Source organism: Tachysurus fulvidraco, chromosome 20 (assembly GCF_022655615.1).
Source record: "Tachysurus fulvidraco isolate hzauxx_2018 chromosome 20, HZAU_PFXX_2.0, whole genome shotgun sequence".
Classification (NCBI taxonomy): Eukaryota; Metazoa; Chordata; class Actinopteri; order Siluriformes; family Bagridae; genus Tachysurus; species Tachysurus fulvidraco.
The window spans coordinates 2907040-2924276 of record NC_062537.1 but is presented as its reverse complement, the minus strand read 5'-3'; the positions used below and the strand labels follow the sequence as shown (position 1 = coordinate 2924276).

At 43.1% G+C, this 17237-nt stretch overlaps 1 protein-coding gene across 18 annotated transcripts in view; it reads right to left on the bottom strand.

The window, feature by feature from the left end:
• The window catches only part of msi2a (musashi RNA-binding protein 2a), a 216697-nt gene extending 199662 nt beyond the window's left edge, over positions 1-17035 (bottom strand). For 5 of the 18 annotated variants that reach the window (XM_047805132.1, XM_047805139.1, XM_047805137.1 and 2 more), the window contains exons 1-5: positions 16714-16914; positions 16202-16242; positions 15703-15784; positions 13881-13965; positions 696-737 (exon numbers count right to left, since the gene is read on the bottom strand). In XM_047805132.1, coding sequence (XP_047661088.1) covers positions 696-737; positions 13881-13965; positions 15703-15784; positions 16202-16242; positions 16714-16775 — 312 coding nt within the window. In that variant the 5' untranslated portion in view covers positions 16776-16914. Of the gene's footprint in view, positions 1-695; positions 738-13880; positions 13966-15702; positions 15785-16201; positions 16243-16713; positions 16922-16973 lie in introns of those variants that run through there. The other 13 variants (XM_047805140.1, XM_047805141.1, XM_047805138.1 and 10 more) reach the window with 7 other exon arrangements.
• Positions 17036-17237: the final 202 nt, after the last annotated feature.

Sequence of the window (17237 nt, the reverse complement as noted above, 5' to 3'; positions counted from 1 at the left end):
TTTTTCTTCAGGTTTTTTCCCCAAGCTGTGATATGAAAAAAAAAGGTTAAAGCAAAAAAAATCGGGCAAGTATTAGAAGAGAGGGGGAAAAAATAGAAAGGGTAGAAAGGGGAGGGGGGGAACTCACACAGAAACACTCTGATTGTTTCAACCATATGCCGATACCCTTAAGACACCATGTGCTATGGCTTTGAAAGCTTTCGCTGCCGATTCCCCTTCTGAAACTCAAACCGCTCAGCAACAATACCTCAGAAAAACCACGAGGAAAAAAAGAGGGGGGGGGGGGATCCATTATCGATTTTAGTTTGTTTTGGGATCAAGAGAAAAGCAAACACAGTAAACAGGCGTATAATGTGATGCTCTTTAGTGCCAGGAAGTGAAAGGTTATTAGAATTTCGAACATCGTGTGATGTAATGTTCGAAAACATAAACGTCGTCGCGTGACGTTACAGCTTTTCCCCTTACTGTTACAAAGCACTGACGGTCGTGACGACTTCTATACAGGTTACGGATAACACACTTACGGATAACGTACGCGTCCCGGCGTACGTGTTCACCGTAGATCTACGCAACCTCTGACCGATCAAGATCAAGTGTTTTGAAAAACAGTCACAGCTTTCAGAAACCAGCAGCAGCAGCAGGACGGACAGATATATCGAGGGACGAACGGATGGATCGATCAAAATGGTTCTTACCTTAGGCTGAGCGCGGCGAGGGAAGGCCACTTTAGGGTCGATCTGAGAAGAAGAAATAGAATGCAGAATTAAGAGGACGCCTGCTCATCCTATCAGTTCACTGCTATTTGTGAAGAAAACATTGCTACTTAATCACTGATTATTTTTTGTATAATAGAGACATATATCAGACATATATCAGACATACATCATCCATTGACTGGTTTATAAGCTTTTTAAAGAAAAGTAAACAAATCGTGTAGACGCACAACCACCACTACAGTCTAAAGTGCTCTCGCAAAGTGCTCAAAGCATTCGTGTCAACTCAAGAAGCCCAAAAATTAAGGAGGACAACAGATTATTCTTCTTTTTCTTGTTCTTTTTTTTTCTTCTCTTCGGTTCATCGCCTTGTTAATTTTGGTGTTTTTCTCCCCGTCAGCCGTTCGCGCCGGGAGCTTTATCAATCTCGCATTTGGAACGAATGAGAAACTATTTCATGCACCAGTGTCACGCTCGGCTTTAATACGCGGCTCTTTAAAACTTTCAGCCGATCTCATCCGAGGAGACGGTGAAGGAGAAATGGGAAAGAAAAGGGAAAAAAAAAAAAAGAAAGAAAGAAAAAAATGTAAACAGATCGAAATTGTTCTCTTGCAGAAAATTACTTGGCCGTGTTCAGCAAGGCAAACGTTGAGGTGCATCTCGCGCTATAGAGATGAACGCTCGCCCAGAGGGAGGGATGGAGTGATATCAGATTGGAATCATTATGGAGGCGAACACTCGTCATGTGTGCTATATGAAAACACTAGAGCAATCTGGATAAAAGTGAGTCCTTCACAGAACGGGTTTGTGACATAATCTCATTTAACGCATGGAAAAAAACCAATACGATTAACGCTAGCGGCGCATCGACACGGATACCGTCGTCAGGTATCGGTCCGATATCGTGCTTAACTACTCGTACTTGCGCTGACGAACAGAAGACACAAATAGCGGCACATGCATTACAAACAGTATACAAAAAGAACTTTAGACAGAACTCTCTCTCTTTAAACGTTATCGTCTCCTTACGGAAAACCACGCGTCGATTTGACAATTGAATCGTTGACGACAATCGAATCGTTTCGTTTGTTAAACCCCGACACAATTTAATCGATTTATTATCAGTCTCAAATAACACCTAGGTTTATTTATCGTCAGTGGGCATGTGGTAGCCTAGTGGTTAAGGTGTTTGCTATCAATCGGAAGGTTGTGAGTTCGATCCCAGGTTCACCCAACTGCCACTGATGGGCCCCTGAGCAAGGCCCTTAACCCTCAAGTGCTCAGTTGTACAAAAATGAGATAATGTTAGTCGCTCTGGATAAGGGCATCTGCCAAATTATGTAAATGTCGAATGTAAACGTCGAGACACGGACGACCCGCAGCTTCAAGGCTGTTACCATTTAGCACCATCCCGTTTCCATGTATACAAGAATACGGCGTGTCGTACAGCATCTCTTACCTGCGTCAAGATTGTTTGAGACGCTGAACAAATCGGACAGACAGATTTAGGTAGGTTGGTAGCTAAACGGTTACGAGACGCTTCCTAGTCAAACGCAAAACTTCAGACGATCAAGTCGATAGAGAACATTTGAGGTAAGGTAAGGATTTAATATGCAGTGTTCAGCACCGTGTGAATGATTCCTTTACCGCACTTCCCTGTTAATGTCAAAGCATGATATAAGCTTCGGGTGGAAAAAAAAATAAAATAGCAAAACTGTTTTCAGGGCTCGAGAATCAAACGGGTGGAACAAAAACAAAAAACAAGATGCTTGGTTATTCGACGGTTAATCAATTACTTGACGCAGAGTTTATTCAGTAAAAGATTGAGCCGTAATGATACCGGTATAATCAGGAAAGTGCATCATGTTTGTCGTATCCTGGAAAATCAAATCACATCATCGAGCCTTAATAAAAGCTTCATCAGTCATCAAAATGACAGTTTTTAATATCAAAACACGTCTCACTGAAACCTCCACCCCTGGCGTGTTACGCCAGTTAATTGCTACGTCACGTATTTCCTAACTACATCCGCACAAACACGGCTTTAAGAGAAATTAAGCCGGCGCTACCGTTATGTGGAGCGCGACCTAATTACCCTGCTGTCTACCGGAGCAGAAGAACGGAGACTCGAGAAATTTATCTGGAGGATAAACGGCCACGTTTCCCCCCCAAAGCTATAATTCCATTTGACAGAGTTATGATTGTTATCTCTGTAAATCAGGTCAATTTAGGAGATGAATTCCATAACACCTGGCTATAGTAACCTTCCTCATAATGAATTCCATGTAATGATTCGTTTTAGCGATTGGCCCCAGGCGCAAGCGATTCAACCTCAATTACTGCGAACGAGCAGCCCAATCCGAGTGCTCGCACGCCACCGCGTTTTGAATTGCAAAGCAGGTCGACTCTTTTCATGAGGCGTCTCTGTAAAATACCCCCCACCCCCTCCACCCACACACACACAGTTCATGATAAAGAAATTATTTTTAAATATATTGAAAAATGAACCTGATCGTGATTTCTTCTTAACATCCGTTGCAATATTACGGTAATGAGGGCGCACGGGGAGAAAAGAAATTAAATAAATAAATAAAACCTCGCGCTGATTCAATGGCTGATGAAAAATGCTGTGTGAGATTAACATGGCAATCAGCGTTGCCAATTTAAATACACATAACTAAAAAGAAATAACACACACACACACACACACACACAGCCCATCTGTCCGAGTCCTGACTCCATTCATCAGTAGTACTACAGGCGCAAGATGCCTTTAAAAAGATAGGCACTGCACGAGCCAATCAGAGCGCGCTTCCTATTTCGGGTCGTGCCCTTATGGAGTGAATGGCTCCTCTGTGCACCTCAGCAAGGAGGAAAATGCCAACAATCTGTGTCCTTTCAGTTGAGGTATTTATGTAAATGCGAGGCTGATGAGAGAATTACCTTGCATTCATATTGAACGGTGTGACCAGAAACTCTCTGTGCCGTCACATGGAGAAGAATAAAAAAAAAAAAACCAGCCCCGATGCAGCGGCCGACCGACTTACGCACTAATATTTGATAATGAAGCAAAGTGACACAGATGTGACTGTGAAAATGCTTTAATTTAGTCTTTGACTAGAGTGAAGTTGACTGATATTGTGTTAGGACATTGGAATTGTGATCATTTTTCCCCTCGCAGTGGTTATGTTTAGAAAACACACACACACACCCTCTCACACCCACCACACACCAAACACACACACCCTCTCACACCCACCACACACCAAAAACACCCATCTCACACACACCCCACTCACACCCCTACCCCTCGCACACACCCCACACACGCACCCCACGCACAGAGTCCAGTCTTCCGAGTGTTTACAACTTAATAAGCGGAAGAAACGTTGCTCAACTGACCAATGTCTGGTTAGCTGCGATGCTACGAGTATTTACAGTGAAATTCCAAATCATTTTGAATCTTTTCTCAGTAACTAACAAACAAATCTTTTGAAAATGACATTCCTGACAATTTGGTCCACATACTCCCTTGTATACGACGTGTAAAAGGTTTACCTGCGTCGTGCTAGCTGGATAAAGCGTTAGGGCTAAACGATTAGCTACATTAGCCTACATTAGTGAAATGTATCCAGGTACCAAACGACACTGTTCTTCACTTCCTATTCTATATAAAATCCCTACTACTTATTCTTTTCCAGTAAACGAGTTCTGCTAAGATGCTCTTTTACTTTTCCAACACTTAACATTCAACATTTACAGCAGCAAGTAGTCGGTTTGTTGTTGTTTTTTTACATGAGCTCCATTTCTCCTCTTTCTCACGCTTATAAAAATCTGACCTTGTAGAAGTTATGTAACCGAATCCTGTTAGGTTTTCATAAGAGTTTGATTGCTTTGTTAAAAAAAAACTTCAATATCACAATAGATAACCGGTATTGCGAGGGAAAAATGTCCTCTCCTGTTGTAACACGATATCATAATATTTTGGCCACATCACCCAGCACTAGATTAACTTCACTGCTGGTCTAAACGAGCCGGTAAACACACCCTCCGTGAGGCATAAATCAATAACCGGCTCCTCTTAATGAGAGGGAAACTGAAATATTCTCACACTTATGTCACTATTTATGATCATTGATTTCTCATCTGTCAAACAATATCGCAATAAACAATATCATTAAGTACAATGTCGTGTAATATTGTTGCACCGGATGCTTCGAATCATCATCGCTACCTCTATTTTGCATTCATGAAAATCTTCGTCGCCCATAATTTAACGTCCCGTTGCAACAATACGAACTAAATTAATGGGTTTAAAATACAAGAATGAAACGACGCTCGAATTAAATTCTGAAGCGAGAGCAGCTTTGTGATGATTTACAGACATCTTGTTTGTTATCCATCATCATCATCATCACTTGTATTAACAACACATCAACAACTCTGTATTATTAAAGGGTTAGTCTGATCTTTTTAAGTATGCTGACTTTCCACATACCTACACTGTTGGCTTGGATAATCTACTACACATTTTAGTGAGGACTTACAGACAAAACAGTGAGAGGATGGTTAAAGATCAAAGCCTTGGATTGAGAGAGAAACGTTTAAAATACGACAGCAAAGAGATTTTATAACGTCGAGTCTCTTCTAGCTTTTTTTTTTTTTACCGACTTCATGTTTACTTTAGAAATGATGATTAATTGCCATCAGAACAGCGATTAAAGCTTAGGTAGATGTCATGACACACAGATCTGACTGCTTTCCATGGCTCTATTTTTGCTCGTTACAACTCTCTCTCACTTGGCGGGGATTTTCCTGCTTGTTCTCCGTCTGTCTGTCTGGTGAGAGATGAAGGACCTTGTCGGAACAAAAAAAAGCTTTACGTCCGTAGAACAAAGACCTCCCGACGGATTCCGTCCAAGCCGCTTGATACGGACGTCGTCGTCATACCGATGTTACATTGCTGCTTGTTATTATGACTACGTTATGCCTAGCGATCTAAAAAAAAAAAAAAGCAGTCGATGAACGGATCTTGCTCGTGATTTAGACATACAACATAAAAGGTTCATTCGAAAAGGGTGCATAATGCATCGTTTGGTTATCATTAACACTAAAATGATATCGGAGGGAGGTTTTCTGTAGAGGTTTTCTATCGTAAACGATATATCGCTGAATTGTCATTATTATTAAAGCTCTGAGGGAGTGATGAAACCGGCTGCAACGGGAAACGAGTACGAGGTCAAATTACCCATGTTTAGCAGCTATTTATGGTGCGCGCCGATTAGCTTTCGGGGACGTTTTAGTAGAAAACCCGCTGCAGGACAGCCAAGAGTTAAAAAAAAAACAAAAAAAAAAAAAACACAGCCCTGTTCGGTGACTGCAGCAAACTGGTGGAAGTAAGTCATCACTTTTCTGACACTCATATTCTGTGAAACTGTACACCTCTGCAGAGGTAAACCTGCTTTCCACAGCGAGTGTGTGTCTGGTCTAGCACAGACTGGCAGAGAAGAGAGGAAACGGAGTGTGCAGGTGTGACGAGGCCTTATGTAACCCTGCTGCTCTTCTAGTTTCACTGCAGAGAGCAAAAGGAACCACAGAAGGAAAGAAGCTATTCGGTTACTTTTTCAAGATCGGACCGAATCTGTCCTTAGATCCGTTACTCAGAACCGACCGTTTAAATCTCTCAATTTTACGAGACTTACGTCAGCTACAGAGGCAGTTAAAGGGAAAGTGGCTTAGATCTGAACCTGGTTTCTAATGATTTTTCTGCATCGGTCTTTTCTTCTTTCTCCTGTTCTGTGTCCCACCCCCACTAGAACCCCACTTTTCTCCCAACCAATATCCAGATACCCCGGGAATCACACAATAACTGACAACTAGTGATGATGAAGGCTAATACATGCTAGTCACCTTACCGACGATTCATGTAAGAATGACACACTGAATCGATTTGACTTGACTTGAAACGGAGGCTGAAACCAAACCCGGCTCTTCTGTTGCCGCACCGTTACGAATACGTAAGAAACGGTCAGTATCGATCGCCTGATTGTCACACACAAAATGTACGTAGTTGTTGAAAGAAAGGAATCATCTCTGTGTGGTTACGTGCAGTAGGTATATAAAAATGTCAGGAAGCAACAAAAAACTTTTTTCCCCACCCAACGCAAGAGGTGGCAACAGTGTGCAAAATCATCGACGTGTCAATCCAGACGGAACTAACGTAAATAAATAAACACGTTTTTGTTTGTTTGTTTGTTTTTGTAACTTATCATCTTCTCGGAGGAAAAAGATCACAGACGAGCGCTTGCGATCGCAGAGGACGGGAATGCAAACGACTCCGTGATCCGTATGTAAATTTAACCCTGTCTGAAAAGGGCCGTGGTCGTGTTTTTTCATCAAAACGCGCCGACGGACACCTGTCGTGATTTTTAGGATCGGTATCAGATTAGATCAAGTAATAAATGGTCAAGTTTCTTTTTTCTAATTTCCGGTGCCTCAAAACAGCAGTCTTGGAGCCTCTGCGCTCAAAAATCTGACGTCACGCTATGGGAGATAAGCATTCAGATTTCGGTTTTGACTCACACTCTGCCCACAATCTGGTGCAGAAATGACAGGAGCCTTGCAGCGGCGATGCAGCTGCGCCTGGTGCAAGATTGCGAGAATTTTAAACAGAATGAAAACAGAAATGAGTACAAAGTAAGTAATAAGCACTGAGAAAGAGTAGCTGCTGCTGCTATTTAGCGGTCGTCGGGACAGAGAGGAGCTTGAATGAATTTATTATCTAAATAAATGCTTAACGCAAAAGAGAGCCAGCGATCAGAAAGTCAATGTTTGATTCCAGTTTATTTTTTATTTTGATAGAAACTCCTCAAATCGCCGACAACGCAAGGATTTATAGAAATCCTGTATAAATCAGCACTGAAAGTAAAAGAACACGAGACGAGACTTCACACGAATGACACAAAAGCTAAAAACTCATTCAGAACCTGATGCCTATAGAATAGAAAACTGAAAACCTTCTTTAACTTGAGTTTTTATTCCTGATTGCTTGTACTGGTCTACAACTTGCCCCTACAAGAAGCAGGCAGCCAAACAACTAAACCCAGAAACTGCGTGTGCAAACAAGACATCCGGGGCATTTGAAGCCAAAGCCAGGACAATTTAGAGTCAACGGAGCGTCTAAAAAAACCTCTGCATTTATTTTCCCTTCGGTTCCGGCTATTCAGCTCGGCATTAGACAAACACCACATCAGACGGACCTGCAGCAGGAAACCGCCGCGCTCCTTTTTCCCGGGGCGGAGCAGGATGACGGCGCTCGTCTCCTGCTCTCTCGTATCGAAGAAGAACGAGCATTCGAGCTAATTCGGTCGAGTTCTCCACTCGTTTTTTTTTCTTCCCTTTCAGTTATTTTAAGAGCCACATCAATGTGTGTCCAGATATAAAACCTGAGAATGATGCACATTTTTGCTGTGAAACCATCATTTTTTCCACAACATGTTTTTTTTTAAACACCAGTACAATAAGAACTTACACAGATAAACACATGGAAAAAACTGCAAAGCAGTCTTCGATCTGACGAAGTTTACTGCGAAGAGACATTTGCTTTAAGTTTATGGAAGGAGTCTCGCTTCGGAAACAAGTAAATCTATAACGTTTTGACAACTTTTTTGGCATGAAAAAGCCTTATTGCTTTCTGGTTTCTCAGCATTATGACAAGCTGCAGGTTTGTTTTCGCGAGAGGAAAAAGACTAGCGAAGGAGCGGTTTATAGCCGTTTACGACTGTTATGACAAACATGACCTTAAATGAATAACGAAGTGGCCGTGTGTTGTGTCCTTTTATAAGATTGTACGATATCCGTGTACCTCAAACGCTGTTTGCTTAAATGGAGGAAATTTCAAAACATCGCACTTTTTCTAAGTGATTATTATGGTGATATGAGCATGATAGCGTGAGGGCTGTTGTCTTGAGGGCTGATGTTAATTCTGTCCAACAGAATTCTGCAGCCTTCTTTCAAGATTTTAAGATTTAGTCCAAAATCCACTCTCCTTTGTACCCAAATAACCGTGCTCAACTTAATGTGCTTACTTTCTGTTTAAGCCGAGGAGCCCATATGCTCGGTTCTGCTGATCTGTTCTGCTACATGTGATCCCCCTCTGTCTGTCTGTGTCTGTCTGTCTGTCTCTCTGTGTCGGTGTCTGTCTGTCTGTCTGTGTCGGTGTCTGTCTGTGTCTGTCTGTCTGTCTGTCTGTGTCGGTGTCTGTCTGTCTGTCTGTCTGTGTGTCTGTCTCGGTGTCTGTCTGTCTGTGTGTCTGTGTCGGTGTCTGTCTGTCTGTGTGTGTGTCTGTGTCGGTGTCTGTCTGTCTGTGTGTCTGTGTCGGTGTCTGTCTGTCTGTGTGTCTGTGTCGGTGTCTGTCTGTATGTGTGTCTGTGTCGGTGTCTGTCTGTCTGTGTGTCTGTGTCGGTGTCTGTCTGTCTGTGTGTCTGTGTCGGTGTCTGTCTGTCTGTGTGTCTGTGTCGGTGTCTGTCTGTCTGTGTGTCTGTCTCGGTGCGTGTCTGCCTGCCTGCCTGTCTGCGTGTCTGCCTGCCTGCGTGTCTGCCTGTCTGCGTGTCTGCCTGCCTGCCTGTCTGCGTGTCTGCCTGCCTGCCTGTCTGCGTGCCTGCCTGCCTGTCTGCCTGCCTGCCTGTCTGCCTGCCTGCCTGCCTGTCTGCGTGTCTGCCTGCCTGCCTGCCTGCCTGCCTGCGTGTCTGCCTGCCTGCCTGCCTGCGTGTCTGCCTGCCTGCCTGCCTGCGTGTCTGCCTGCCTGCCTGCCTGCGTGTCTGCCTGCCTGCCTGCCTGCGTGTCTGCCTGCCTGCCTGCCTGCGTGTCTGCCTCTGTGCCTGTCGGTCTCTGTGCCTGTCGGTCTCTGTGCCTGTCGGTCTCTGTGCCTGTCGGTCTCTGTGCCTGTCGGTCTCTGTGCCTGTCGGTCTCTGTGCCTGTCGGTCTCTGTGCCTGTCGGTCTCTGTGCCTGTCGGTCTCTGTGCCTGTCGGTCTCTGTGCCTGTCGGTCTCTGTGTCTCTGTCGGTCTGTCGGTCTCTCGGTCTGTCGGTGTGTCGGTCTCTCGGTTTCTCGGACTGTCTGTCTCTCGGTCTCTCGGTCAGTCTGTCTCTCGGTCAGTCTGTCTCTCTGTGTCTGGGTCGGTCTCGGTCTGGCTGTCTCATATCAGGTATTATACCAACACTTATGTACAAAAAAAAAAAAAAAAAAAAAAAAAAAAAAACCCCAAACTTCTGACTTCACTTCAAACCAGACAGATAAACCAGGACTGACGCCTCATCCTGTAGCGGGAAAACAAGTCACGTGTATATGGAGCGAGCTGGAGCGAGATCAGGCGTGACAAGGTGTGTACATGTAAATAAAAGCCGAGGTGTGTGTGTTTGCTGACCGAACGTCATTTGATTCCCATTTTTAACTGCACGGCCTTCACTTTCACTTAAAGCTGGAGGACAACATCATGGTACCGATGCTGTCAAAGCAGCGCTTGATAAAACAAGATTAAACACTGCGTTCTGTACAAAATTTACAACGCTAAAAAGTGCCGGCTAATTTAACGCAGTAATATACTGACAGCCAGTTTGCTAATTAAGAGCATTAACACGCGGTCGAACAAGTTCATCGTTATTATCTATTAACAAACTTCCTCGTGTTTGCCATCTCGACATTAGCCCCGGTTTAGGTTGCGAGCCGTGGGGTTTTGTCCTCACGTTACACCGAACAGATATTACTCGAGACTGGGGTCTTGATTTTCTTGCCATGTTTAACTCCATTCAGATCGTGAGTAGTTAGCAAGAGAGAGTTACGTGATGCTCGGTCCTAAAGGTCGAGTTAAACAACATACTTAAAAAATAAACACTAACAAACAATACGTTTGTCCTGATCACCATTTTTTTTGTTGTTGTTGTAGCCAGAAGCTAGCGATCATCTAACTTAGTGATATCTGTAGCAGGAAATAAAAAAAGCTTTTGACAACTTTTTCTTCAGATGCTTTAAAAAAGGGAAAAAACAATTTAAAATGTGATTTTTTTAAATAAATGTGAATAATAAATCAGGTCATGAATAAGTCGGTCTATAATTGAGGAAAAGAAGTCACGTGCTAAGAGGGATAAGAAATACGACAACAAACATACCGCGATCAAATGGGTCACACGCTTTGTGATATTGGTGGTATCGCTATATATTGTTTATACTTTTTTTTTTTACAACAATTACAAATCACGTCACCCGTAAGACAACGCATCTGTACTCCCCCCCACACACACACACACAAATCTCTTCCATATTCCTGATTTTTCCCACGACATGGAAGACAAATTTATACATATACATATATGTAAACATTCCAGCGTCATCGCTAAAAAAACGCAAAACCAAAAATAAAACAAAACAATAATCTACTGCTTATCCCGAACAGCGTCCTCCGGCGACCGTGCCGAGCTCTTTAACTCTGCAGACGTTAAACGTTGTGCGATTTACTGAACAGAAATACACACAGACGGCGTGTATGTGTGCGTGTGTTTGCGCTCGGGATCGCGCCCGACACACACCGCCTATTTATTGCTGTGCACACATTTTATTTTTGGTACAGCTGTTACTTAATCATCTCCTGCTAAAAATTCTGCAGAGATTGGCACGTTTGTTAGACTTTTTCTACCTCTCTGTATATTTTATGTCATTCTTAATCCGTGTGCGTGTGTCTGGAGGAAATTGATTAAACGAGCCTGACTCCTGTGCTCACTTGGAAAAATGCCACACACACAAAAAAATTTTTTAACCCCTTTTGAGTTGCCGTTCACGCGAAAAGTGATTAGAATCACTCTTTCAGTAATAAGAGGAAGGAAAAGTGACCTGATCTTTAAACAGAAAGTCAGATTTCATCTTTCAAACAGTTTAATAAGGTGTTGGGGGGGATTTACAGTGCTAAGGGTTTAAATGACTCAAACACACGTATAGATTTGATGGATTTATGACCTGTTGACCTTGGTAAAAAAGAAAGCCTAAAAAGTGCCTGAAGTGTTTTATTCCTCGACAACAATATACTGTTTGTTTCTTTATAGTCACATTTAATGTTGTGTAACATCCATTAAGGTCCTGATCTCAGCCTGTTATGTTACAATAGCTATAAACTGTAGTTCCATCTCTCTCTCTCTCTCTCTCTCTCTCTCTCTCTCTCTCTCTCTCTCTCTCGTCACAGGACGACTTCTCGCCGAGACTGAAAATTCTTTCTAGAAATGTTCTCCGTATCGACGATTCTACACTTTTTTCTTCCCCTTGATAGTTTTACATTATTCAAAGCATCTGGTGCGCAAATCCCTCGAACTGTGCGAATGAGCCGATAGTTCAGATTTGTTCTTCACAATGGAAAAAGCTCACACGTTATGCTCAGTAAATTCGAGGATGAGCAGGATATCACACTTACTCTCCTGTCAATCACAGCCATACTAGCCAATCGTGATGGTCTGCGAGTAAGCAGAAAGGAGTGAGGAAGAGAGCAGGGATTTTTTATTTATTTATTTTTAAACAGAAAGCTCTTTAGAGTCCAACTGTGTTATAGAAGACATTAGTATTAGATGATAGAGAAATTTTAGTGTCACTCTTTCGCTCGCTCGCTTACACACACACACCTTTGTGACAAAACTACAAAGAGACAAAAAGTTCTGCGTAAGATCGGCTTTTAATACGTCGTGTCAGCAGCAGTGACGTTATTAAATTATTCAATAAAAACTACAGCTAGAGCAACACAACAGAACTATAGCTTCACCCGCTCGACACGTCCTCATTTCCTTATCCTCACACCCTCGTATTGTTACCCGTCATAAATCGGCAAGGCCGTTATTCATCCTCCGTTAACTGCCCCGAAGGACCTCGAGTGCTTCTCCACATCTGGCATTTCAAAGCTTTTAAACTGACGTCGATAAGGCAGCGTGTAGAGAGCGTGGAGCTCGGACACCCCGCCGTCTGTTAACATCTTTTCATTTCAGATTCTTAGCACGAGTTCGAAAGAAGGTTGTCCCCAGGAAACGCACCGGCACGTGTCCACATCAACCGGATGCTCCTATTATGCGAATGTCAACTGTTGAACGTAATGAAAACGCAACGAAATGTTCTCATCTAAAAGAAAATAGCATCCAGTCATGATTTGTACCGTGTTAAAAAGCCGGTGTTTTCAGACGTGTGGAATTTGCACAGTAATTTCTGTGCTGACGTTTGGTTTTTTTTGTGGGTTTTTTTTTGGTGCTTCTGTGTCTCCGGGAGGTTCTACAGCAATTAGTAGAGGATGATTGAGAAGGGGGGAAAAAAATACACAATAAATAACTAAAATTGCCACAACCCCCCCCCCCCCAACCCCGCTATGAAATTTATAAAAATGATATTAAAAAGCAGGACATTTAGATTAAAAACAGCAGGTTTCAGCTGGTTGAAGCAAGCAGCATTTGTTACGAGCCAAAAGCATAAGATAATTATAAATGCAAAGACAACAATCAAAGTACTTAGTGTAAAAGTGAGGGGGCGCCATGGTGACTTTCATTAAGACGACGCTAACGAGGTGACGGGACGAAGAACGATGAGAAAGACAATGAACGCATTTCGAACACAACAAAGACACGCTCGATCCCTTGAATAAACGCCAACAACTGTCTAGACGGCATAAGAGACACAAAGTTTCGATAGACAAAGCTATCGAACACAAAGACTCGAGTTAGCCGACGAGGACAGGAGTATTTCTCATTTCTTTAATCTCACCTCCTTGCTTCTTACGTCCTACCACTGAGGATGGAATAGGAAAAAGCAAAGATGTCAGGAGGAATCGTGAACGCCTGGGACTGAAACGCTCTCGCTCGTTCGAGCGTCACTTTGAGTCACTTTCGAAAGATTTGCATGTTGAGGGTGTGTTTTGAAGCTGAACTTACTGTGCGACAGATCTGCTTATGTACACAGAACACGTAATAATTGTTCGTTAACCCTTTTAGATGATCATGAATTCAAGCAACGATGACGTGCATACATACTATACTAAATATCCACATTGTGTGTGTGTGTGTGTGTGTGTATACACATGAGGGAGAGAGAAAGCACTGCACAATTGAATGGAGGAGGAAAAAAGAAAAGAAGAATAAAACAACAACCTACCGTCTTTGAGTCCAATTCGTGGTGCGGCTGAGCTAGGACTTTATCTACACTGGCAGCGTCAGCGAACGTAACAAATCCAAAGCCTCTGTGGGACAAAAAAACCGAGACACAGCACATAATGAGATGGTGAGAAGAGGAAGAAGGGGGGAAAAAGGTACATTTAATCATGGCATCATTTTATCATTTATCCTGGTGAGCAGGAGCAACACACTTGCCTTAAGGAATTTTCTCTGGCATGTGAGGAAAAAGAACAGCGGGGGTGTTACGGTTCAAACTTACAGTGTGGCCACCGAGTCTACAAAACGTTCACAGTATTAACGGACAGCGTATTATAAAAGTTACAAACATGCTGGTGGTGTGACGTTTTTAATCACGCTTTAAACAGGAGTTTGCTTTAGAAACATTTGGGTCAATTCTGGGTGGGTAGGAAACAGGATACTAAAAAAAGGGATGAGAACGACCTGAGTCAGGAACTTTCTGGATAGACAGTAATGAAGTAATCGTCCGATGACACACTGACTAACTGTGAAAACTGTGACAACCATACAGTACACACACACACACACACACACACACACACGTCAGCCTGCATTAGACAGCAGCTTTTGCATGGCTGCTTTTTTCTCTACCCTTGATGTGACTGTCAGTGAAACACAGAGCAGGTCAGGATGCTTTAAATATAGCAGCTATCAATGCTCTGCTCTGAGGAAGCCACTCGGTGTGTGTTCAGAAAAAGAGGACACTGCGTACACACACACACACACACACACACACACACACACACACACACAGACGCGCACACACAGACTACACTCGCTGTACAGTCCCCAAGTCAATGTCAGACTGCATTAGAGCAGCAGCTTTTGCACTGACGGCTCTCCGTCTGCCAGCAAAATACAAGGCAGGACTCCAGAGTTGCCAGATTCAAAGTAATTCCCACTTAATCTGACACAGTGTGGAGATTCACCTGCTCCGACAGACCTGATCCGAATCCTGGCTTCACGACGAGGGCGCGCGAGTGCAGAAAGATCAACGTGCTAAGTTAAACGTGCGAGACCGAAGAATTTTATCACATAACAGATTTTACATTATCTTTAGAAAACAAAGTGAACAACAACGTGCCGATTATCGTTTTACGTCTCTATATACAATAAAATTATTAGTTATTTGTGCTTTACTTTGGATTACGGTTCACACATCTTTTGGATAGACGATTACAGAAAAAAAAACATTTTAATACTAATTTGATAAATCATGCACAATATACATCTTGCACATGATAAAGCCACAATATTCAATATTCTAAGTTCCTTTGGGAACCATAAGAAATCATTTGCATATATAAAGGCTGTTACATATATATATATATATATATATATATATATATATATATATATATATATATATATATATATATATAGCACTTTCTTTTTTTAATCACACCAGATGTTACATTTCACCTGGAAATAAAAGTTGGAGTATTTGGTGCATCTTGCAGCTTTTATTCTACAAAAGGCAACCCTTTTTGGGACCAGTGTAAATATACCGTTTTGTAACTCAGCTGTATGTTGGATGTGCAGAAAGGAGGACAGCACACATGCACAACACATAAGGTTGCAAGTCAATGTCAAACTGCATTAAAGCAGCAGCAGGGTTTGCACTGAGCTGCTTTTCTTCCAGAGCAACACGGGACTTAAATAATAATAATAATAATAATAATAATAATAATAATAATAATAATAATAATAATAATAGCTCCAGCACTGGGTCAGTCTTACTTAATATAATAACTATGATAATGGTGATGATTCCTGTGATTTACCTTGAGCGTTTGGTTGTGGGGTCTCTCATCACCATGCATTCTCTGATCTCTCCAAATTTGCTGAAATAGTCTCTAAGGCTGTCTGAGGACGAGCAGAGACAGAAAAATAAAGAGAGAGAGAGAGAGAGAGAGAGAGAGAGAGAGAGAGAGAGAGAGAGAGAGAGAGGGAGAGAGATACAGAACAGAGAGAGAGAGAGAGAGAGAGAGAGAGAGAGATACAGAACAGAGAGAGAGAGAGAGAGAGAGAGAGAGAGAGAGAGAGAGAGAGAGAGAGAAAGCGGGTCAGTTATTCTAGCATTGCGCGTAAAAATGCGCCCCTCTGTGCGCTACATGCGCGCAGGGGTCGAATAGAGGACTCCGGGATAAACTGAAAAATATATACTGTACACACACGCGCGCGCGCGCACACACACGCACACACACACATCTCTATTTATAATCTCTGTCACAGCCAGACAACACCAGCTTTACACAGATAACGATAAAGGTCATGCTTTACCTGGTGAGGTCTGCCAGCTCAGGCCACCGATAAACATTTTGCTGCAAGAAGAAAGAAAGAAAGAAAGAAAGAAAAAGAAAGAAGAGAGAGAGAGAGAGAGAGAGAGAGAGAGAGAGAGAGAGAGAGAGAGAGAGAGAGAGAGAGAGAAAGAAGTGAGTTCCAGTTCCAGGTGCGAGATCGGCCATGTTTCTGAACGTGTGCCGTTCACTTATTAATGATTACCCCCAAAAAAAATACTGCGAGAGAGAAGTTGTGCCACAGTGGTGCCAAAAATATCTGGGAATAATAAAAAGAAAGCAAGACAAAAGCCGCCGTGTGTGTGTGTGTGTTTGTGAGTGTGTGTGTGTGTGTGTGTGTATCCGGAAGGACTAACGGGGACGCTGTCGGCTCTATGAAGCCCGACTCTTCGCTTTCATTTCACGCCGACAAAAAGCTGTAAGATTTAAAAAAAAACAGCCCACGGAAGAGAAAAGGGACAGAAGTCCGAGGCGCGGTGCACCGTGCGCTCTTACCCCGGGTCATGCTGCGTGTCGCTCGGGCTTCCGGACGTGGCTTGGCTCCCGTCTCCATCCATAGCGCTGTCTCACAAAAAAAAACTACAGGGCAATAAAACTACGAGACACACACTCTCTCTCCCACACACACACACTCTCTCTCACACACACACATACAGGACGGAGGGAGGGAGGGGGGGAGAGAGCGAGAGAGAGAGAGAGAGAGAGAGAGAGAGAGAGAGACGGAGCGCAAACACAGAAGCGCAGGAGAATATTACCGAAGCGCGAAGGGAAAATCGTCACACGTGGGAATCAGACTCAGCCTCCTGCTCCAGCCCCGCCCTCTAACGGCCAGAACGAAGGGGACGTCGTTTGACGTCAGAAGGACAAAAAAAACTCTGAAAACTCGAGAAACCACGCCCCCTGTCGGTTTACATTTACATTTACAGCAGACACTCTTATCCAGAGTGGATTACATTTTTAGCTCAGTTTATACTCCTGAGCCATTGAAGGTTAAGGGCCTTGCTCAGGGGCCCAAGCAT